Genomic DNA, 23,607 nt, shown 5'->3' on the forward strand with positions numbered 1-23,607 from the left:
TGTTTCTCCTCCACCTCACTCTCTGAAAAAAACAGATTTGTTGGCAGGTACACTTTTTAGTAAACCGACTTATCAGTGACGAATTTGTAACAGTCTGTTTATTAAACAAGGTAAAGATACAAAGCTTTTTTTCCTTTTTTAAACATTGATAACCTTAGTTTAACTTCTCAGTCTTGGCTGTGCATATTTAGTTTTCTAGAAACTGTATATGAAACCACAATGCAAGACAGGAAAAAGTGTAATAAATCTACGCAATATCTTTTCATAGAGAACATGGGTTAAACAGTTATCATACAGATTACAGCTCAGGAACTCCATGCGGAAGGAAAAAATAAAAAATGTTTACACGATTGAATACTGCAGAACACAATACAGAGTAATGGAAATGGGATGATAAAACAGTTAAGGCTTACATGTAAATAACTGATATAAAACATGAATATTAATAATATACGGGTAGACTAAAATAATTACAGTAAGTCCATACATAAACTTTTACAAAACCCAAACAGAACATGTTTATGAAAACTTAAAATAGGTACTATAAATGAGTAACATGTTTTACAGTACAGCAACATGTACATTTTCCCATTATCTCAAGAGAGAGAGTAAATTGAAGAGGCAGGGTTTGTTGTTGGCGTAAATGTCTGTTTTCAGGCCAGTGGCTTGAGTAATAAGTTTTTATTCTTTTGAAAACATACTATATACTGTATATGTAATTTACATTATTCTCAGTTCCATCTCAAACATAACATCTAGCTGTAGCACCTTTTCTGAAGTGCCCTGAAGAACACAGGGTACCCTATTAGTACCATCCAGAGGTTAAAGTTACAGTAAAAATACAACAAACAATACTGTGTACAATAAAAAGAATACTAAGGAGAAAAAAACAAAAGGAGAAACATCACCTCCACATAAACTCATAATATTGGCCTATGGAATATGACTTATACTGCAGTTTATTTCAAATGGGTAAAGCTTATTAAAGATTTAAAAGAATCTTAACTGGGTCAGAGTACAATAACTTCACATTTGGTCCAGTGGTTGGGTGTAAAAATTTACCACTTGAGTAAAATTTAATTTCAGCTGAAGTGTATTTAAAAGTAGGGCTGAGTAGAGTAGAGCTGGCACTGATGCATGTGCAATGTATTCAACCTCTGCAACATATACTTCTAATACTAAGAAAATAAAAGTCAAAGCTTAACTGAATAGAGAAAGCAGACACACACTGTTACAAGATTTACTTTCTCATGAAACCTCAACAAGGTTCATATGGCACGAGTTAATGGGATGTGAGGAAAACATAATGTGAGGAAAACATAATGTAAAAAGCAGTGTTTCTTTGATCATATGCGATGATCATAAAGGTGCCATAAAGGTGAATGTCAAATATGAAGTGAAAGATTTTGGAAATTAAAAAAAAAACATTCATCTTTCTTCCCTTCCATGTTGCTCAATTTTTTTTGCCTCCCCAAGTCAATCATACAACTTCTTAATACAATCATTAAATGTTTAAATTGTCATCTACCGATTGCCTTTCTTCAAAATTAGCCGTCCCTGTAAATGTGTACTTGCACAAAAATGTGAGTAAAAGCAAATAAAGTAACAGAAAAAGACTGTAATTTATACACAGTCCGTACTCTTAGCTGCCACAAGTAATGCCCTTTGGCATTTTCCATCCAACAAGATTGAAACAATTTGAGCCAAAACCACAAGGCCTAAAAGTGCTTTAAGATTATCTTTGGATGTCTCCAGAATACACCCAGCAAACATTTTTCTACTTTCTCAATTCTTTATAAGGGCAAATATCATCTGGCACATTTTAGAAACCCATTTCATGGAAGAGGAAAAAAACAAAAACAAACTAACTACAACATTTATGATGGCCAATGCATCCGGCAGTTTACATGACGCTTACGAAAGTGCTTATTAAATCTGACACAAGACATTCTTTGCCACTCGATCCTCCGGACAACATCTAGCTGTATTGTTACATTCACAAAATAACGCTGTGCTCATTTTTGACAGACAGTCTGTGTCAAGACAGATGGAGGCAGTCCACTTACTAAATCTAGCACTGAATGCTTACAGTGCATTCAGAAAGTATTCAGACCCCTTCACTTCTTTACATTTTGTTATGTTGCACCTGTTTGTTTAAATTCATTTTTCCCCTCTCATCAACCTACACTTAATATCCCACAATGAAAACAGAATTTTTGCAAATTTATGAAAAGGGAAAAATTGAAATAATTATTTATTTATTTCATTATTTCTTTATTAATTGTTAATTAATTATTAGCATAAGTATTCGGGCCATTTGCTCTGACACATGAAATTTAGCTCAGGGTGCTTCCCATTTCTCATGACATCTTTAAGGTGTTTCTACACCTTGACTGGAGTCCACCTGTGGTAACTTTAACTGATTGGACATGATTTGGAAAGGCACACACCAGTCCATATAAGGACTCACAGCTGACAATCAAAACAAACAGCAAACCATGAGGTGGAAGCAACTGCCTACAGAGCTCAGACACAGGATTGTGTTGAGGCACACATCTGGGGAAGGCTACAAAAAAAAATCTGCTGCATTGAAGGCTCCCAAGAGCACAGCGGCCTCCATAATTCTTAAATAGAAGAGTTGTGGAACAACCAGGGCTGTGGTTGAAGCCTTTTTGCTTAGGAGGGTTCCTAACTGAGTGAAATGATCTGGAACTATCTATGTGGCAGCCATGATAAGGGCTAGTCAAATTCTCAAAATGTTAAGGAAAGGTGCTTCGATGCTCCCTTTCTTATCTCCTTTAGCACAGGGTACACTGGACCTTGCTTTGTGAAAGGAAAGGAAATGATGCCATCCCAGAATTCCTTGTGGCAGCAACATTTAAAGAAAAGCACCATTCCATGTCAGTAACTTCCGCTCCTACTGCCTTGTGCAAGTGCTGTAGGATTCTCCTAGCATCACAGTTGTCTTTTACTAAGCCCTCATGATTTCTCCTTCACATCTGTCCTTGACCTCATGAGTTCAAGAGAAAGTCGTTAGGAAAGAAATATTTTGACTTGTCAACTGCAGCCCAGTAATCTTCTTAGAGCTGGCAGCCTAGCCAAACTCAGCTATCGTGGTAAGAGAGACCAAGAACCAAGGTCATTCTGGCTGAAATGCAGAGATCCTGTGTGGAGATGGTAGAAGCTTCCAGAAGGACAACCAGCATTGCAGCACTCCACTGATCTGGACTAAAAATCTAAAATTCAGTTTTGGCCTTGCCATTATAAGGTCTTGGGTGTAGATTGATGAGGGAAAAAATGAGTTGAAATGATTTAGGCATAAGGCTGCAACATAACAAAATGAAAGTGAGAGGGTCTGAATACTTTCTGAATGCACTGTATGTCAGCTGTCATAATGCTAATGTAAGCCTTATGTAGATGGCCGTAGGTGCAGGGCCTCATAAGCTCCAGCCGAACGTAGCCTCTGAATCCGACCTGCTCCTGAGCAGCCGGGGAGCTCAGATGAGGGAGATGCGTATGGGGATGCTGGGGGACTCGGTCCTCTGGGGTGACTGGTGGCTCACTAGGTGCTCCACCACCGTGTGTTTGGACATGTGCTTCATAAGGTAGGTCTCCTGTAAAGACATGAAAACACACCAAATGGTCCAAAATGAAATTACTGCCACTACTTACATTTTATCTTAGGAGATTTGACCCTTTCTGTCCTCACATATTGACTCAAATATGTCTGTCTACCTCATAAACGCAACATCACAACCTGGCACAAGGTCAAGTGTAGATGTTCAAAAGTTTAACTTGAGCAAGAGCTAAAGAAAAGAATTCTAACACTGACGACATAAAATCAAAAGATTTTTAAAAACTATATTGTGTCAGCTCCATTAGCTTTGTTGTTGTGTCTTGCAATATTAAAGCTAAAAAAAAACTTTGAACTCACAGTTCAACCAAACACTACAGAAGTGTTTTTTTTTTTTTCACCTATCAGTTATCTCTCTTTTTGGGTGTGTGCTAACTACTGAATTTTGAGTACTCTGTTGGGTTTGAAGAGATATTTGGAGATTAAATATAATACCTTACCAATCTGAATAATTGGAAAAATGTATTAAATTAACTGGCACTCGGTAGATCCCTGTATTTTAAATAAGATATGGACCCTATTAATGATATTAAAAAAAAACACTCCGCTGCTTTTCTGTGTGTTTCAACAGGAGCATGGACACGTTGAGTTTTGAAATGTCACAAACAGGAAACAGCTACTTTCAGACCAAGCAAAACAGGGTGTCATCAAAGGTCATCAAGACATGCTGAGATAACAAACGGATAACAAATAACAGATTTACTCACTGAGGTGTATGCCCGGCCACACATGCTACAGCAGTAGGCCTTGGCATTTTTGATAGCGTGCGCTGACAAGTGGATCTGCAATGATGCGGAGTCTGAGTAGGCACGGTAGCAGTTAGGACATTTATAGGGCTTGTCTTTATTGTGCTGCCTCTGGTGAGACTGAAAAACAAAACAAAAACAAAAGTTGTAAGAGGAGATCACTTAATTTTAACTCCTTTTACCTTTTGATTTCAGTTGTGTTTCACAGTACAGCTGTGTGACCATGGACTGACCTGGAGGTTGGACAGCTGGGTAAAAGCCTTTTCACATCCAGGGTGAGCACATTTATACGGCCTATCGCCAGTGTGGATTCTGTGGTAAAAGAGGCAGGTAATAGATAAATGTTAGAAACTACTCAAATTTTTAATTTTTTCATGACTTGGATGAGAGAACCACAGCAGTTAAACCACAGAACTGCAGCAGACAAGATCAAAGCATTTTCATAACAGATTTCACAACAGATTTACAAGCAAACAAACTCTGGCGTTTCACCACATGTTCTAGTGAAAACGAAAACCATATTGTAATTCCCCAAATTGATACACCCGAGGTAGTAAAGAAACTTCAACAGACAAATTCTTTGCTAAAAAAAACATGAATTACAAAATGTTGTAAACAGTAGTAAACAGCTTTTTTTTTTTTTTATTATTATTATTTGTCCGGATAGAGTTAATAGAACAGTCATTGAGTTTGCAGCTCATCAAGCACTATTTCTTTTTCCCACACTAACTTGAATCTCTGTGTTCACAGCTGGACCAACCTGGTGTGCTGCTGCAGGTGTGACAACTGACGGAACGAGTTCTCGCAGTAGGAGCAGTGATAGGGTTTGATCCCCAGGTGGATGCGCAGGTGTTGAGACAGGTAGGAGGCATTGGCAAACGTCTTGGAGCAGTGGGGACACTTGTGTGGTTTGGCCTCCGTGTGGGACTTGGAGTGAATCTGCATCTCTGACTTGGTTAAGAAGGTGAGCGGGCACACTTTGCATCTTTGTGACAAAAACGGGAAAAATACATAAACATGAACAGTTAAGGCTGCTTCAGTTAAGTTAAGTTCAAGAATGAATTTATTTTGATTAATTCATCAATTGTCTAGAATTGATGCCTGATAGAGACTATGCAGCGCAGCACCATTCAGTCTCAACACAAATGGAATTTTCAAAACAAATAAAGCGAAGGGTCCAATTAGTTACGAAAAATTCCTACAGACTTGTCTACCTTTTGCCAACCTCACAAATTAAGTTTAAGTCTTATAAGATCAGTTTTGCTACTGTGGGAAACAAACTGGAAACTGATTATATTTGGCAGCCGGAAGCCAGACCATTTAGACTCGCTGCCTCTGAAAACTCCTGTTCCTCATGAAAAACTCAAATAGAATAAAAATAAGAAGAAATTTGCCATGTCTTTCCAGGTGATAATAGGAGGCAAAGATCAATTGACAATCAGCATGACTTCATATTGATGTCTCAGCGAAGAACAGAGCATCTCAATCAGTCTACTTAAAACCAAACTTGTCTTTGGTAAATGTCTATTGATCCTTTGCAGACCACAATTGCATCTGTGAATTGGCTTTCCGTGAGCAACAGGAAATGTCCTTCTCGACAATAGCAGCAGCTTTCTGTGTCTAACCTGTACGTTTTGCCCTCTTTGGGTGCAACAGTGACACAGCCTTGGTCAGCTAAGATGGGGTAGGGCACCACCAGCAGAGGACCGGACGGGTTTTCAGCTTTGATCTTCTTCCGTCCCCGAGGTGCCTTGGGTGGGGGGCCCAACAGTCCTGCCAGACCTCCAGCCTTCATGTGGTCCATGCCAGGACCACAAGCCAGCCCAGAGATGATGTTCACAGAGGGGGCACCGCCCAGGCGGTTCTGGCTGCTGGAGGTTGGAGTCGTGGGTGTCAGGGCCTCTGAGGTGCTGTGGCTGTCGGGTCGGGACAAAGGAGCCAGACCTGTGGAGATGGGAACCACAACTATTTTAAACTATGGCACAACACAGGACTTGAGAGGCTTCTGATTCTTTAAATAAGTGTCAGTGTTTTTGCATGTTCTGGATTTTTCTGTGTATATTTCCACACTGATCCACACAAACATAGACTTCAATGCCTGGAACAGTTGAAAACATACACTCAAACCTGAAAAGCACAGAAGCATAGTTTGCACAATGGCAAGATGTAATGCAAAGAATGCATGCTTTGTAGTAAACAGACTGAAAAGTGCAAAAGCACCAATATGGTTCAGCGCCTTCAACACGTATCCTGTCAATTAACCACATGTCAGAGTATCTGTAAGTTTTGTTTGTGGTTTTGGTTTATACTAATAATTATAAAATCATTAGTATTAATCTTCATCACCGATATCTGTGTATCCTGAAAACCAAAAAACATCTGTGTTTTTCCCTAAGCTCTGTTCAAACATTTGAACTGTTCATCCTTCACAACACAGTCTCTCTGTTTATTGCTTGACTTTAAGCTTCAAGAATTATTTTACAAAATATTACATCTGATGTTTTGCATGCCTTTCAACTAATGATACAAGAAGTACCGAAGCAGTTTGCTGTGCTCCCTGCCTGAATGTACACTGAACACTGACTGTTCACTGAGTGCAGTGAATTTATTTGTCTTATTTTCCAGCTACTGTCTATACATCATTGTACCTGTGTGTGTCAGTGTATCCCAATCTACTGTGACAATGTCCTACATACAGCTTATATTAATAACTGACTGCAATACCTGAGCGATGGTTGATCCGGCCTGGTTGCTCGCCAAGCTGTCTCATGTGCCAGTCTTCCCACAATCCTTTGGCCTTTACTGCTGACTTGTCGTCCATATTTCCATCTGGAAGTTGTCAGGTGATGGTATTTTAATCAGGAAACAGTAGATCATGTTTTGAATCATGCAGAATACCACACAACGTGAAGTCAACACCTGTAGCCCACAGAGACCCTCACAACCTTATTGTGAAATCTGAGGTTAGACCTGTAATATACATATATATCAGTCATTGACTTTACTTTAGAGGTCTTTACCAATACCCTACCAATACATTTGGTCTGTATTCAAAATGTATTGAGGTTCAGTAACCTGGCCTACAAACAATGACAACTACCTGGTCCAGAGCTGGAGGCGGGACGAGCGTGCAGAGCGATGTCTGGCTGTCCAGAGCCCTGCGGCTGCGGGTGGTGGCCCGGCACCTGCTGAGGCTGGGGCTTTGGCACTGGCATGCCGTGCTGTACACTGCCATCTGGGGATGAGGTGGACACCAGCAAAGGCTGCTGGGAAGGGGAGGAGGTAGGCGGCAGGTGCAGGGGTCGGATCTTCTCAGCCATCAGCTGCTCCTTGATCTTGTTAATGAGCACCAGGTTATCCAGCTGAAAGGGTTAACGGCTCATGCTCAACAGAAAACAGCCACCATGTGTGAATGTCATTCATGCCCCAAAAACACATCCCGGAACAGAAAACATTGATCAGCACACAGTACAAGTTTAACTTAATTTTTTTTTTTAATCAACAAGAAGGAACTGGGACAGATTCTCTGTCTGAGAGTTTGTTTCAGTGACTGACTGGTGCTGAATGGCTGAAAAGACATTCACACATGGAAACAAATGGCAATGAAAGGTTAAAACGTCACAGTAATTACACGTTACAGGTGGACTTACCTGGCCTGGCATGGATGGAGGGGGTGGCCAGAAATATGGGTTGTTAAATCGAGGCTCTGCCATCCTGAAATGAATAACATTTACATTTCAGGTTCTATTTAATGAGCTGTTCTGTCACTACAAAATTGTCAGCCTGAGTCACGCAGGAGTTTGTGATGCAAAACATGTTTTTTTTTTAAAGTGCAATGTTTTTAAATATTTTCAACAAAATCTGTAGGCAAAGAGTGCTAATGTGGCAGACGGGCAGACGGTAACTGTAAAGATGAAAATTATGGCACACTAACCGCAAGCAACTAACAGGTTTCATGTGACTAGAAAGGGTGAAGGATTCCTTTTAGCTCCAAATTAACATACACATTTAATTGGTCCCTATCACATTCACCTTCATCTAGCTGTGCGTGCACTTCCATACTTAGTCGCATCATTGTAAAGCATTTAGCACAATTTAGAATTAAACCAAACTGCAGCACTTATCCAATGTGGAGAAACGTTGATGAGGAACTCTTCTTGCAAGGTGGCTGCAGTTTGAAAACTGTAAAAAAAAGCTCTCCGTAAGGCCAAAAATAAATACATTTTAGACAGATTTTGGAACTCATTGTGCAGACTTTCACTTGGTGGAACTGGAAGATTTTAATTAGGCAGCTCCATAAATGTTATTAATAACTCTAGAGGGCTTGCATTATTACATATCTTTTCCTATTTCTAATTTTCTTCAGGACAAATACCAAGATTATTCTACATTTTTTTATGACCAGTAAGTAAAAAGGTTTGGTTAATCTAGAAAAGACCCTTTTCACCACAGGCAGATGTATAGATGAAGGTCACACATACAGGTAAATCTTATGCTTTCTATAGGTTTTATTGGGTTTTTGGTAACTTAAATAAATCAAATAATTTTGACAAAAAAAAAAAAAAAAAAAGACATTTAAATTAAAATGTATCTTAGGCAGGTATCTGAAAATGTGTAAAACTGGATTTAACTTGACCTTGGAAACGTATACTTGTATCTCGGGGGTTCACTCACTGGATTTTCCGAGCTTTCATCCACATCTCATGGTCTTGCTCAACAGATGGGGTTTGCTCATTTATCATGGAGATGGCTTAGCTGTCATGAGCATACTCCATCCAATGAGGAAGACTGTGGCATGCCGGTGAAAAATACAGTAAGTGGACACTGAGGTCAAATTTCTTTAACCAAAACAAAACAAAACAAAACAAAAAGATATTTTAAAGAGTTTTCTGGGGCTGCACTCATCTTTAAGATATAATTAATTAATTAATTAATTAGTCAAAAACTAATAATAGTAAAGTCATAAACTGATGGCTGTCACTGAAGTCAAAGCTCTTTTTTTTTTGACAGTGCAACACGCTGGAAATCAGGCCTACAGTGTAAACTGTCACCTTTAACTTCACACAGGTCAAACAAAGACATGCCACCTAGAAATATTTTGTCCCTCGCAAAAAAAAAAAAGACAGCAGTGTGACAGAGCCGGAGCCGTCCAGCTTGGACATTTAGCCCCTCTGATCCTTTTGTCTGAGAGTGAATTCCTGAAAATAAGTGCACGTCGCTTTAAATTTTCAGATAAACGCGAAGAAAAAAAAAACAAAAAACAAAAAAACTTTCCTTTCTATGACTTCTCGGACATGTCCTCTGTCTGAGAGCACCTCTGGACTCAGCCTGGGGGGAGGATTGCTCGGACCGAGCCTCCCGGTGCGGCTCAGACATTCTCAGACAGTTTTCTTAAAACATTTCCAGACAAAAGAGAAACAAAAATGGCAGCCTTATTTTTATAAGGCGGGACGCCATATTCTGCAGACCCCCCAAAAAATTTAGGAGCATGAACATCTTGTCGTGAGGAGGGCGCTGGGGGAGAGGACGCGGCCGACGCAGACACAAAGGTGTGTTTATCATGTCAAAGGCATGGATGATTGTTTACGGCGAATTGCAGGTTTGAATAGCCCGGCCTCCCCACCTCTTAAAAAAAACTGACACTTCCTACAACAACCATGCCCTGCAAAAAAAAAAAAAAAAAAAAAAAAAACAGCACGGAAACGGACAAGATGCAGGCTCGACCCAAACACCACATCGACTAAAACAACCGTAGCGATGCGTTGAGGTCCAAACGCAACCGGCGCGGACTGCCTCGCCTCCGGAGACACGCTGTGCCATCTTCACCAAATCTCACTTTTAGGGCTGCTTTTTTTTTTTTTTTTTCCTCCACATTCTGCAACTTTTGAACGAATCAAAGGACAGCAATTGCACAATGTGCACAATGCACGCATTTGAGAGTCTATCGCTTGTCGCGGAAATGCACAGCAGTGAAGACACGAAAAAGACATGCACAAATACCTTGTGTCCTGATTGCAGATATTGTCTTGCGAGTACAGCTATAATATAAAAGGTTGATGTTCTTTCTGCCTGCCTCCAGTCGGACCACCGCTTCCGGGTCGCTTTGTTCACTTCTGGGTGCTGCTGCTGCTGCTGCTGCTGCTGCAGGCTCAGCTCAGCACAGACACACAGGGAAATGTTCTCCTTGTGTTGCTTTGGATTTTTATGCGATGACCTACTTTATTCGCGTTTTGGTGGACACCGAATTTCCGAAGAATCTCAATTCTGCGCAGTTTCGGTTGGATTTAGCCTATAGACCCGCAGGGATGCACTCTAAAATCCCGAAAGAACAATAGCACAATGTCGAAATACTTCATTCCAACGAAAAGTAATGCCTTCAAAATATCCCTTTGGTAAAATAACTGCAGAATGCACTTGGGTGTAAAAAGAAAAAGCGGTTAAACGAGAAAAAGTGCGTTTTGAGCTGAAGCTGAAGCTGAAGCTGCTCAAAGTGATGCTGCCATGTATGTGTTTGCAGATAATTATCTTCTGACCTCGTTTTCATTGTCATGTTCTTTATGTGAAATCTTCTACTGCAAAGAAATTTGTCAGTCAGACAGATGTGGGGGTAAAACTACATTTGACTATAAAATGTAGTCAAGGCAAAGAAGATAGTGCCCCTAAACTTAAATGCATCTGTAGCCTAAGGTGATGAAACAAAAGCAATATCTCAGTCCCCAGTAGATTAGATATCTGTAGCAGGTTTACCTTCATTTAAGTGAAGGAATAATTCATTTGAGTAAATAAAGTATCATTGAGGCAAACGTGTTTTTATCTCAATGGGACAGATGGGTTCCCCAGCTAATTTTATAAATCCTTTGTGAAGGCAAGTTGATTAGAGACAATGACCAAATTGAGGGGACAGAAAATGGGAAAGGCACGACACACAAAATAATGTTCAAGGATGACATTTTTTGAATATAAGAAACCTGTTATCCTCCGCACCTGATATGCGAGTAAATATGGAGAACTCTTTGGGTTCAAGGTCGATCTGAAGCAATGATGACCACGGGAAGTTGGCCCAAACCGTTGGACGGGGAGGTAGGGCTTTACATACTTGGGGTCAGTTTAACTAAGAACTCCTCTCATCTCATCGTCAGTTTGAGTTTCAAAATAGGAATTTTGTATCAAGAAAATGCAATTTTACTCTAGAAAAGAATATCAAGTTGACTGAAACGGATTTCAGTCAACTTTTGTTGGAAACCAATGAAAAAAATGAGCCCCAATTACAAATTCTAGTTTAGAGTTTAGGCGTCAGTTGTAGGCTAAGAGATTAATATTCAGTGAGTAATTCATTCAGCCTGTTGTTACACATTATTATTTAGATATAAATTATTATGTTTGTGGGTTATGTATAAGTCATCGCACATACTGCAGTTTTTGAAACACACACACCACAGCAAATATTTGACCATTTTGACAGTCAAGAAAACTTTCATGTTTGATTATATATATTTCTTAAAATCAATATTCATCCCTCTAATTGGGGATTGAGTTTACTGTTTTTCATTAATTCTCCCTCTGGTGCCTGCCTTATCTAAATTTGTATCTTTGGTTTCAGTCTTTCTTATGAGGAGATGAACCGAAGCCACCAATGTGCCTTCTATCCAAAGTACACATACACACCACCACCTGCATACAATTTCTGTATCTGGCTCATGAATGGTTCCCGTGTATGTCACCAGTCCTTCTGTCTGAACCACATTACCATCAAATAGGTTCAGTGAAATTATAGGAAACAATCAGGGGGAGGAAGTCTGACGTTGCCATCAATCTTAATGTTACAGGGTATGTGTGAGTGTTTTGGGGAAGGAGGGTGGGCGGGGTTGTGATCTCACTGTTGTTCCTGTTTCTGGCACCACTTCTCTGAAGACTCCAAAGAACTGACAGCTCTGACCTACAAATACGCAAAACACACACACACACACACACACACACACACACACACACACAAACAGCACTTTATTTGACTCAGCTTCAAGGGAAATCTACAGAAGACCTAGCGTCAGAATGCCTCTTCCTGTTGATGAATCTAGTGGTGTCCTCCCCTGGTGATAACTGTTGGTTGTTTAACTTTTTAACTGTCTACTCTTCCAACATGGCCTTTGTCTTGGTAAGTGATCCAGTTCAGTTGTTTTATTTGAATAATCTGCATGCTCTATTTTAAGAATGCTTTAAGTTAAGTTCTGTGAGTGAATTTTAGATCATCGTCAGTCATCATTACAGGAACTGTTGTCACAGTACTGCTGTTACCACAAATGGTACAAAACACACATAGAGAATGTTTCATTAATAACTTGATAAGTTTGGTTAAAGAGGCAGTTTTTTATTTGTTTATTCCTGGGTGACTGTGTATCATGTTAGAACATCTGTGGCTTCAGGGGTAGATGTGCTACCAACTGTCAGTACTGTCAGAGAGATGTACACTATATACTGTATGTACTGCATAGTCCCGCTGTTGGGGTGTCAGGTGAACATGTTGGACATGTTGCTTCTTCTCTGCACTGCCACTCTGCTGCTGTAACACTGTGATTTTCCCAACTGTGGGACTAATAAAGGCTATCTTATCATATCTTATCAGTTGCTGCAAAAAAACATCACCCATCCACATATATAAAGTTATATGTGGATGGGTGATGGGAAAGGTCTCTTAATCAATTGGGTTCCCTGTCATGGTCTTGTAGCTCTGGTAACAACATGTTTAATAACCTAATAAATTTACTGGGGCTGCAACTAAGTAATTACTTACATTTTTGTTTAATTTACTGATTATTTTCTTGATTGTTTGTTCTGTAGAATGAGAGCACATAGCAAAAAATGATCAGAATGAATGTATCAGAGTCCTGGAGGACATCTGCAGCCGTCTTGCTTTGCTCAGCCAAAAGCCCAAAGCTCAAAGATATTCACTTTAGATATTCAGAATGAACTCTGAAATATTAATACTAAAGACATTTTTTCAAGGAGTTAAACAAACACATATCTACATACATTTGGAATGAAAGATTGTAAAAAGGCTGCAGAGACACCTGATTATTTAATGTCTTTCTGTATGGTAGCTGTAGTGTCTAAGTGTCATGCCAGTTGTGAGCATCATCCTTTCCACACTCAGATCATCAAACCTCGTCTTCTGTTCCAGGTTTTCCAACTGATACTTGCCTTCCATTCCAGTGGACAGATTTACACTAAGGTGACAGAACAAACCAGTGATTCATGTTATAAATTGTGCCCAGCTGGTGAGTTATAAGACAGAACTGTATACATTGGCCTTGTGTTGTACAGTTATAGTGAAATTAGCTCATGTTAACTCGTTGCCTTTCTCCCTGTCTCCACTGTTTTCCAGGATATTATAAAATTGGTAACTGTGATGATCCAGTTGCAAAAATTAAATGTAAACGATGTGAGAAGGACACATACACAATTATGGAAAACCAGATAGAGAAATGCAGGAGGTGTGACGTATGTAATCGTAAGTATCTTGTTCAAAAACCATTACTTGGGTGTGTCATCTTGTGTGATATTGTGTACAAAAATCTGATGTTAACACCAGGTTGACATCAGGTTAAATAGGATCTTGTTCTGTCCTTGACCAGGTTTATCTGACATTTTGGACTAGAATTAATAGATTAGCCATTACCGACTGAAGGCGTGTGAAAATTGATGAAAATAACCCCTAAATCATGCTTTCGAGGCTTTTTACTGTACTGTACAGAAATCCAGTGGGGATCTTGTGTGTTAATGCTGTGGATTGACACAGAAACTCTGTGTTTTGATTTTTACACAGATAATGAGGTGGAAATAAAGTCCTGCACCTTCAATAGTAATGTGATGTGTGACTGTAGAGAAGGATACTACTATGAAGGCTCTGAACCCAGCGCAAAGTACTGCAAGCAATGCCCATGTCAAATTTGTGAAGGTAGGTGAAGTCAAAGGGAGTCAAAGTGTTTGATTGGTATTTACAGCTGCCATATTGATTCATATTCTTGATTGTTTAATATGCTATACAATGCAATACAATTACCTCCATTTCTGCATGTCTATGCACACTATGCTGTGAAACTACTGTTAATTTACTGTTAAATAATCTATACCCACATTACACTTCATTCAGTTTACCATTGCACATTATGGTTGATTTAATTTTTAATTACTATTGCTATTTTGTCATGTTATTCACTTTGTTTTTTTTTACTTTTTTACTTCCTCTTTCCTAACTGAATGTTGAGCAATTGTAACGAATCCCTAGGGGATATTTTGATTCAGAAGGGAGCCATATAGTTTTTTGAGTTCACATAAGTGTTTTCTTTTTTTTCAGAGCCTCATGATAGTCCTAACTACACAAAGAAGTGCCAGTCCTGCCAAAGGTGGGAGGTCATTCAATATGATAGATTTTTTCTGACAAGAAGAAGTGTGGATTGTGGGGGGCAGTCTTTTCCGAACTGTATTAATTTTGGCACTTTGCAGTTACAGTACATTTTTGACATTCATTTTTTTGCTTTTTCTGTTTCTATGGAGGGAGCTCTTTTTTGTTCTTTATCATCAGATTATTTCAGTAGAGGGGCAGACTTAAATTATGCAGTTTACAACCGGAGTAGTGAGTAGTAGTGATGTTTGTGTAATGCCTTCTCTGTGATGTTTACTTGACTAAGTCTGAAGAAAACCTCTGTGAGGTGGAAACTAACCCCTGAAAAATTAGTCAAGTAATCTTTCGGTCAATCGACAGAAAATAATAATTAATTTACAATTGTTTTGATTCCCTTGTATAAGGACTTTCATTCAGCAAAGATAGTAACACTTTTCTTGACTCCATTATGATTTTTCTTCTTCTATGTGTGAATTGCTTTGGGTTTGAGGTGGACAAACAAGACATTTGAAGACATTCTCAGAAACATAATAAATCTGTTTTCTAGCTTTGATCTAAAAACGTCAACACAAGCATAGTATGATTCAAAGCCAGGGTGTATGTTGACTTTATGGTTTGGGGAAGGAAATCTCTGTGGTTTTACTGAGGCCCTGCACTAACTGTTCTGAACAGTGTGCTGTAAAAGTCTCAACACAAAGGCAGTTTTGTTAAAACTGTTAGTGCAGCAGTACTAATAAAATGTTGTAACTGTGTGCACAAATTTGCTGTTTTGCCTATAAAAACACATTAAAGAACAGGTTCCAAAATAATAGTCAGGTATCCATACGAACAATGAACAATCCGTTTGACTCAATTCATTTTTACTTGCTGTAATCACTTCTGCTGTTCATACTGGCTGTTAAAAAATCCTCTTTAATGTGATTTCATTGTTCCCTTTCTGTGCAAATACATTCAAAGGTTTAACTGAAGCTAATAAAAGGCTTCAGCTGTCCAAGTTAGGAACACCAAATCAGTATCTTTCAAAGTTGCAGTTGTTTTAGTATGAAATTCACTCTGTCTTACTATAGTATCCTACAGGCAGTCACTGTCCAGCCAAACACAAAGTGGGGATTCTCAACTAAAAAGACTAACTTTTGAAGACATCAACTTGATAAGACAAACTCAGACTGCTGAAACCTCAGATTAGCTTCAACAACAATCAACCTGGGAATGTACTCTTACACTTATCAAGGATTGTGCATTCCTTCTCCCATCACTTAAAATGAAATCACATTAGAAAGGGATCTTTCAATGACCAGTATGCACAAGAGGAATGATTACAAAAAGCAAAAAACTGTTTCAGTGTCCTTATGGTCACATGACTGCTGTTTTAAGGCTATAAACATTATATGGATAAAAATGATGTGAGATTCCACTGTCTACATTAGTCTCTCCTTTTTTCAGGAGGGTCTGTCTGGAAAACTCAGATTGCAGGAGGAAATGTACAACTGCAATTTCAACTGCAATTTCACCTCCAACTACGACTACATCTGCACCTAAACCAAGTGACAATGGGTCCACACCTGCAAACAGAACATCGAATCCTGATATGCAACTGATAACTGACAGTTAGTTTCCACTATTAACTGTACTTTTACTTAAAGTGAAGCGACAGAAAAACTCACTAGTCTGTGTTTATAATTCACACGATCACACTAACAGTGGTTATTTATTATTATTATTTATTTTAGATTAACAGAGCCTGATCGCTTCACCTTTTTGAGTGGCTATCTGGGGGATCATTCATATTTTCATCATCACAGGTTTTCAGACAGAATTCCTGTATGTTAGACTTGATGAGTAGTGGAGTAATGTCAGTGTTTCCTTATGTCCACAGAGGGGCACCATATGTTCTGGCTGTTTCTCATGGTGGTTGTGCTGATATTTATGGCGCTCTTTGGGATCATGCTGCTCTTCATCTGGATCTATTCAGGAAAACAAAACAGCTGTCCCTGCTTGGGCACAAACAAAGGCATGGAGCCACATGCCGAGGAGCCTCAATTCAATGGTAACCAGTGGTAGAATGTAATTAAGTACATTAAGTACTGTACTTAAGCCAAATTTTGCTACCTTACTGAATATAAAAAAGTTGAAACTACACATACATTCCTACAATTTAATGCATCAGTTATTATAATCCAATATTATAATATATAATAGTTTTGTAGATAAGTATGTGTCCAAAACCATATCTGACTACCTCTTGCACCTCTTACAGAGAAGCTACGTTCTGGCACTTCAATCTTTAACTTCATAAAAATACTAGACGTATAACAGCAGGTGCTAAAGATAAACTTTCATGTGAGTCCTGATACAGTTAAATTGCATGCATTAAATGCGAGCTCAAGACACAATCCTTCCAGTATTAAACAAACAAAAAAAAAAAATCTTTTCACAGAAATTCACAGAGTTTCTTTTTTAAAAAATCTTTCTCGACTGAACTTGTTCACACAGGAAACTTACTGATAATATCTGGTTTTCTCCTTAACAGAACATTGCAGTCATCAAGACAGCAACCCAACCACACTGGTTTGTGTTCAGTTTCATGCACTTTATGTTCTTTTGAGATAGAGATCTAGCTTGGAGCAGTACTGTAGGTGGACAGTCAGAAGGCCTTGTGAAAAAAAAAACATGTAAAGGTCATTAAGACCAAAGATGTACTCTTGGTCACACCTTGTTATTATAAATGATATAATAAAGCTATAATAAATGATCAAAATAACTTATAAGTGTTTGAGAAAGGTTGAAGAATTTCACTCATTACTTTCTAACATTTTGAAATATGGCTGCAGCAAAGACATTTACCTTTATCTTTCTTTATTCTTTCAAGACGATTAAGATATCTGAGGAATCTCCCATGATGCCTCCCAATTACAGTCCAGCCATACCACAACATCCAGCCCACATCGGTCCTCTGCTGCCAAATGCTGTACACGAAGGTAAGATTCAGTATTTGATCCCCAACAACAATACGTGGCCTTGGTTGGACTTGTTCAGTACATGAATTTGACAATGTTTCTCTGGTGCAGCAGGTGGTAAGCTTATAAATGGGAACTTTAGAGAAATTATCTCAAAACATCAGCAGACTATAGAACCTGTCATATACATATATGATATTAAAGACATATCAACCCAATCCAGAGCTGTGTCACAAGGGTAAAGCTCTTCAGTAGAAGCTTGCATTGCATTATAGACTTAGATTAAGTGAGGTGTGGCATGTTGAAATAGGCCCGAGGGATTAACCAGGGATTGTATCAATTTATTATCAAATCTGCTTATTAATTTATGTAAAATCTTAGATATATGTGTTAGTCGATCTGCACTATTTTATTTTCCCTTCACCCTTTATAATGGGAGCTCAGAGGTCATCTCATGGTAGTGTTACTGCTACTACTATTGCCACAACTGCTACTACACCTAGTAACAAGTCTTAACAAATCTTGCAAACATGTATCAAAGGCAGCTTAGAGGTGTTATGAGCTACTCTGATTCAATCTCAAACAGAGCAGTTTCAGCACTGAGATATGAAGCCAGACTCATATTATCGAAGAAGCATTTTGGCTCATTGAAATAAGACACCACTTTCTCCACAACTGGAAAAGAATTTGAGTTAAGTCAAGAATTTTTTTTTTGTAATGTTTATGAAACTACATTTTTGAAGGGGGCTGGAACTGCCCCAGAAGTAAAGAGAAACTGGTGATTTGAAGGATGGAGGGACAAACTACCTGAAAAAGAGAAGCAGTAGGTGGTTGAGGGACAAATTAATTTGTCCCAATACCACCCAACCAGAAATTGGTGATACAAAGATGTATAATGTGAACGTTGGGGAGAGATGAGAAGCTCTCTGATATTAAACACTTTATGATCCCAAGAGATGTGTCAGCAATGAAAGACTTTATTACATAGAGTGAAAGTTACAGCATGGGTTCATAGAGAACAAGTTCATTATTAAATCGAGAAATTTGAGAAAAAGTGGATACATACAGAAGACTTGGGGATAAAAATGGTAAAAACGTTGCTTTTGTCAGAGACCCAACAACATGAGCACAAGAAAAAAATCCCTCAGGTTTCAAGTCCCACTGCATTTCTCATGAAATGACTTTTATATAGACATTAAATAGTGTTTTATGGAACAATGCTTTTACATTTTTTCAGGTCCTCCCCTGAAGTTATCAATTCTTGGCATGATGTCTTGCCAACTGAATGAGAGAAGCTGAACAATCTGTATGTGAATCTTTACTCTCATGTTTAAATAAACGTCATGTCAAATTTTGTTAAAAGGGGCAATATATGAGTATTTTAGTGTAATTTTAACATTCAAAAAATTGCAGAGCTATATAATGAAGTTAGCATGCTAACCAGCTAGCCCTCGCCTGCCCTGTCTCATAACACCACTTTGTACATGGCGATAGTGTCATCAGTCTAACAATAACCAAAGAAAACAGCCTGTGTGGAAAACATAATTCTCCAGTCCATGCAGGTTTGGCAACATGTCAACAACTGCCCAATGCTGAAGTTAGATTTATTCAAACTAAGCTCACCGTGAAGATTATGGTTGAAACTTGGCTGTGATTGGCCAGTGAGCCCAGTCCTGGTACACACAACATGCTCTCATGTGCACCCTGAATAACAGGTACACAAAGAAGGATAGTAAAAGCTTTATGGATTCTTTGATGGTCCACTGGCCCCCAGATGCGGTGGCTCATCAGGATTCGTCCAAATATGCTTGATGGTACAGTAGAAGGGGAAAGGGAAGGAGGGACCAAAGACTGCATTTCCTTATATGACAGGGGACACCCCAAATTTCTGGTAAAATGCTAGGCCAATTCTTACACATAGCCACTTTAAGAGAAGGCCTACTGTCTAAAATCACCTGTACATGAATTAGTGCCTTATACTTCAGCAGAGGGGATGCATGCACACACAAAGAATTAAGCTTGTCTGATTGTCTGGCTATCTGGTTAAAAGGTGACATCACTCATGCCAAATGTGAAAAATGGTAGAGAAAGTCCATGGCGATAGTTTGCCCCATGTGATTACTGGTGTAGGCAGCTATCAGATGCTGTGGTGTTTTCACACTCGGAACAGCAGCCTTTTCATCTTTGCTTGTTCAGCACGCTATTTATCTCTGATCAGCCTTGTGGCCCACAGAGTGGAGGTGGAAACTGGGAAACAGGTCACCCTCATTTTTTCACGTCAGTCAGCAATTTGACATTTGGGGAAATGACAAATCAGATAGAGCGTGCATGTCACTGCTAACCGTGAACAATTTGTGTCCTTGTACATCCTGTTTTAACTCCTGCGAAATCATCAACATCCACAAACGTTCAGATGTTATTTATAGAATATAGAGTGTGAAAAGCTGAGTAAGTCACATATAGTTTCCGCTGCTTTTTTTTTTTTTTTTTACCTTTTCATTTGCTTATTCTCAGAATCCAAAAGACTTGGTTAGTTTCTGACATTTCAAACAAATCAGATCTATGCTTTACTTAGGATACAGGTTAAATCTTGTTGCCGTTGAAATATGGGCTGGTAAAACCCTGTGGTGCCAGCTACAACCAGTTAAAAAAAGTCTTTCAATAAAGCTTTTAGGATGACCTTCAATACAACTGTGTTTCCTGTCATTAGTAATGTCATGTTGTTGTGTCTGGCATTTGTGGTTGAGCTGAAAACCCCCTTGTGGTTGTAGCGCTGTCGGTATTGTGGTGAGGATTATGCTCTCAGTTCATTTCATAAATTGGGGATAGTGATTGATTTACAGTATGTTTTATGTCTTTTTTATGCAGAGTGAGGAAGATTTTCCATGTACCACATGCAGCCTACAAAAGGCAGTTAAGAATCTTGAATCTTTCCACGTGTAGCAGTGTAGCAGTGTAGCAGCTGTTTTTCCCCCTGCATGATTCAGTGTTCCTTGCCCCGTTTAAAAAATCCCCACCAAAAATCATCACAGGATAAAGCTGTTAATCTTCTATAGGCCTATTGTCCTGAAAGGTGTTATATATAAGTTTTTGCTATTGCTGCATAGCTAACGTTAGCATTAACAGCTGTTTACACACCGGTCTAGAGCATTGTGAGTTCAGCATCAAACTTAATTCCTTTACTTGCCAAGGGCTGTCTCCAGCATTGGAAATCAACACCACGGTTATCTTGTTTTGCTTCTACTTCTGTCACTTATTCATTTCTACCGAAGTTAGCATGCTAACCAGCCCCGGCCCCCCCTGCCTCGTAACGCTACTTTGTGATAGTGAGTCACTGTTGTGTCCAGCACGGCCTCAGTTCAGCATGAGGGGATGAAGAAGTGTTGCCGCCCAGACAGCATATTCTAACCTCTTGTCTTGTAAATGCAATGATGACTGCGGCTCTTGGCAAGTGACCCCTATCACCACCACCCGCTCCCAACAAGAAACCACATTCAGCAGCGGAGAAAACTTACATATAGCACATTTAATGTCAACAAAGGCTCAGTAAGTTACTTAAACAGCTGAGCACTGTAGTCAACCCAGAGATAATCTCCAGACATGGTTGGTTAAAAATGCCTATGCACAGTTGATCTTAATGACCTTTAATTTATCTTGAAAAACAAACCAAAAAAAAAAAACATAATATGCTGCAAGACAGAGCTGTGCATTGAATCACACAAGGGGAGACTTGACACACTGCAAAGCACAATTTTTTTTCTCTTAATGTGGTTAAACAGAAGCACATTGGACAGATAACACACTCGTGCAGCTTATGCCACTATTTCCGTTATTATTGTTGTTTGTGTCCTGTTGTTCTCTCCTGCCAGTTGTGAAACAAGATGAGCAGTCAGAGCATTGGCCGGCTATTGTTCTCTATGCAATTATCAAGGAGGTGCCCCTGCGTCGATGGAAGGAGTTCTTGCGTCTGCTCTCAGTGGCTGATCAGGAGCTGGAGCGGGTGGAGCTAGAAGCTGGTTTGGGATTGGGCTCCATAGAGAGGCAGTACCAGATGCTGAGGCTGTGGAGCCAGCGCTCCTCTGCAAGTTTGAATGATGTCTTCTCGGCCTTGCGCTATATGGATTTATCCGGCTGTGCCCAGCTGCTGCAGGAGAGCCTGGAGAAGCTGCAGTGGAGGCCTGAACAGTAGCAAGGTTTCACAGCCTGCAGAGATTTAAGAGCATCAATGCAAGACACCTGAGACTGCACCTGGAGACATAAATAGCATGCTATTAGGCAATGCAAGACATCAGTGCCTCAAGCCTGGACACCAGTTCATAAGACTGGAAACTTGAAGTTCCTTGAAAGTACCTTAGCTACTACATGGTACAACCACAGGAAACTGAAATATATATATATCTTCTATATCTCTTCTAATTTTATAATACATTTGTAATTCAAATGTACTGTATATTACAATCTAACTAACAGTTATATGGCATTATTGAGCACCATGGAGATCCTGACAGGTCCAACTGCAACTGAAGTAATTCCTCTTTTACTACTTCTTTTAATGGATAACATCAAATGCGCTCCAGAAATGTGTTTAATATGTTTTTTTTTTTTCATAGAATAAAACTCAACTCTTTATTGAATTGAATTGAGATTCGTCTTATGTCGAGAGTGACGCTTAACATGCAGTATATACAAACAGTATAAGAATAATTTATTTTTTGCAGTGCAGTCAGCTGTAGAACTGGAGCTTGGATCATGAAGTGGCTTCCTCAAATGCATGTGACAACAACAACAGTGGCATTTTTAAGAAAGGCATCATGCCTGAATACTCAGGCAGGACTACAGTAGTTAGATAAATTGTATGAGCTACATATAAGGCATGCTGTCTAAACTACTAATTCTGTCAAACACCACTTAACTTTCAGCTTCTTGTGTGACATCTCTTCATAGCCAACAGTGGAGGGCTGTGGTTTGAGAGCACAATGCTGAATGTAAATATGTTTGTTTTTCTCTGTGACTGTGTCAGTGTATGGAAGGGAAGCAGGGTATGGTAAAATGAAGAAAAACATCCTTGTTTGAATTCTGAAGACATTCTAACAGGTAGTGACAAGATTATTTTACCTCTATAAATTGGTGCTCTTTTTTTTTCTTTTTTTTTTTTTTTTTTTAAACCATATGACTAGTCAAAGCAAGGACTCGTGTTCAGTTTGAATATTTAAACTGTGTGAATATTTCAGTGAACATCTATGATGTTTGAGGCAGCACTGCTACAGATCATTTGACCATGTCTAACAACTCCATCTTATTTGACATGAAGGTTTGGCATAACAACTCAGCCAGTGACTCTTGTTGCACAGCCTCACAAGGGAAGAAAACTGGAATCCCCATAGGATGTCAGATTTTCAGTTTCATGCAAATTAATGTTGACAAGGTGCAGTGGGCTGGGTATTTCCTCACCACACATATTCCATTCAAACTGCATCACTGCTGTGATGTTGTTGTATCTCACTTTGAGACTTTTTGTGTGTCAGTTCAATTACTGACACTAAAGAAGTTGGACTTTCCAGTAATGGGTTTTGTTAATGAATGTATGAATATGAATCTTTTGGCTTTTAGCTTTAAGCTTTGAGGCATATGTATGTGCATATATTTATAATTATTTTTAATTTTCTGAAACTACTTATAGATGCTTGCATATTTTGTTACAAAGCTCTGTGAGTGGATTTTCTAAAACTGCCCAGGGTCAGGAATTTTATCCTCAGTGGAATCAACTATGGTACAAATGTATGGTATCCTGTAAGAGCCTGTTGAAATATCACCATACAACATGTCATGAATAAAATTCTTGGCCACAAGATGGGAGTGTTGGCTGAGTGT

The 23,607-nt window shown here is 39.1% G+C and overlaps 2 protein-coding genes across 6 annotated transcripts; one reads left to right on the forward strand and one right to left on the reverse strand.

Annotated features, from left to right (window-relative positions):
• Positions 1–80: 80 nt before the first annotated feature.
• On the reverse strand, positions 81–10,519 carry znf362b (zinc finger protein 362b). Of its 2 annotated transcripts, none has more exons than XM_071475832.1 (9): positions 10,381–10,519; positions 8,031–8,094; positions 7,481–7,715; positions 7,105–7,209; positions 6,006–6,324; positions 5,141–5,365; positions 4,614–4,692; positions 4,342–4,500; positions 81–3,614 (listed from the first exon to the last, which is right to left on the reverse strand). In XM_071475832.1, the coding sequence occupies exons 2-9, from the start codon at positions 8,091–8,093 to the stop codon at positions 3,498–3,500; spliced, it is 1,302 nt and encodes a 433-aa protein (XP_071331933.1). In that variant the 5' UTR covers position 8,094; positions 10,381–10,519; the 3' UTR covers positions 81–3,497. The 2 variants fall into 2 exon arrangements, with proteins under 2 accessions (XP_071331933.1, XP_071331932.1); XM_071475831.1 differs by having other exon boundaries at positions 7,481–7,742.
• Positions 8,098–23,585, forward strand: LOC139620377 (tumor necrosis factor receptor superfamily member 25). Of its 4 annotated transcripts, XM_071475823.1 has the most exons (10): positions 8,102–12,532; positions 13,556–13,652; positions 13,760–13,885; positions 14,201–14,332; positions 14,732–14,780; positions 16,223–16,386; positions 16,656–16,826; positions 17,310–17,347; positions 17,649–17,757; positions 21,606–23,585. In XM_071475823.1, exons 1-10 carry the CDS (start codon positions 12,446–12,448, stop codon positions 21,923–21,925), a joined length of 1,293 nt encoding a protein of 430 aa, XP_071331924.1. In that variant the 5' UTR covers positions 8,102–12,445; the 3' UTR covers positions 21,926–23,585. The 4 variants fall into 4 exon arrangements, with proteins under 4 accessions (XP_071331927.1, XP_071331925.1, XP_071331923.1 ...); XM_071475826.1 differs by having other exon boundaries at positions 8,098–13,652; positions 21,668–21,866; XM_071475824.1 differs by lacking the exon at positions 21,606–23,585 and adding an exon at positions 18,974–20,221 and having other exon boundaries at positions 8,098–13,652.
• Positions 23,586–23,607: the final 22 nt, after the last annotated feature.

This window comes from Trachinotus anak, unplaced genomic scaffold (genome assembly GCF_046630095.1).
Source record: "Trachinotus anak isolate AG129_WGS33_773 ecotype Australia unplaced genomic scaffold, CSIRO_AGI_Tana_v1 ptg000004l, whole genome shotgun sequence".
Lineage (NCBI taxonomy): Eukaryota > Metazoa > Chordata > Actinopteri > Carangiformes > Carangidae > Trachinotus > Trachinotus anak.

Bases quoted from the DNA above. Each gene is read 5' to 3' on its own strand.
- znf362b (XM_071475831.1), bottom strand. From the start codon at position 8,093: ATGGCAGAGCCTCGATTTAACAACCCATATTTCTGGCCACCCCCTCCA. The intron at 7,743-8,030 runs GTAAGTCCACCT...TAACCCTTTCAG, and splicing joins CTCCATCCATGCCAGGCCAG to CTGGATAACCTGGTGCTCAT. The intron at 4,501-4,613 runs GTCAGTCCATGG...TTTGTTTTTCAG, and splicing joins CCCAGCTGTCCAACCTCCAG to TCTCACCAGAGGCAGCACAA.
- LOC139620377 (XM_071475822.1), top strand. From the start codon at position 13,415: ATGAAAGATTGTAAAAAGGCTGCAGAGACACCTGATTATTTAATGTCT. The intron at 17,348-17,648 runs GTTTGTGTTCAG...TATTCTTTCAAG, and splicing joins ACAGCAACCCAACCACACTG to ACGATTAAGATATCTGAGGA. The intron at 17,758-21,605 runs GTAAGATTCAGT...CTCTCCTGCCAG, and splicing joins GCCAAATGCTGTACACGAAG to TTGTGAAACAAGATGAGCAG.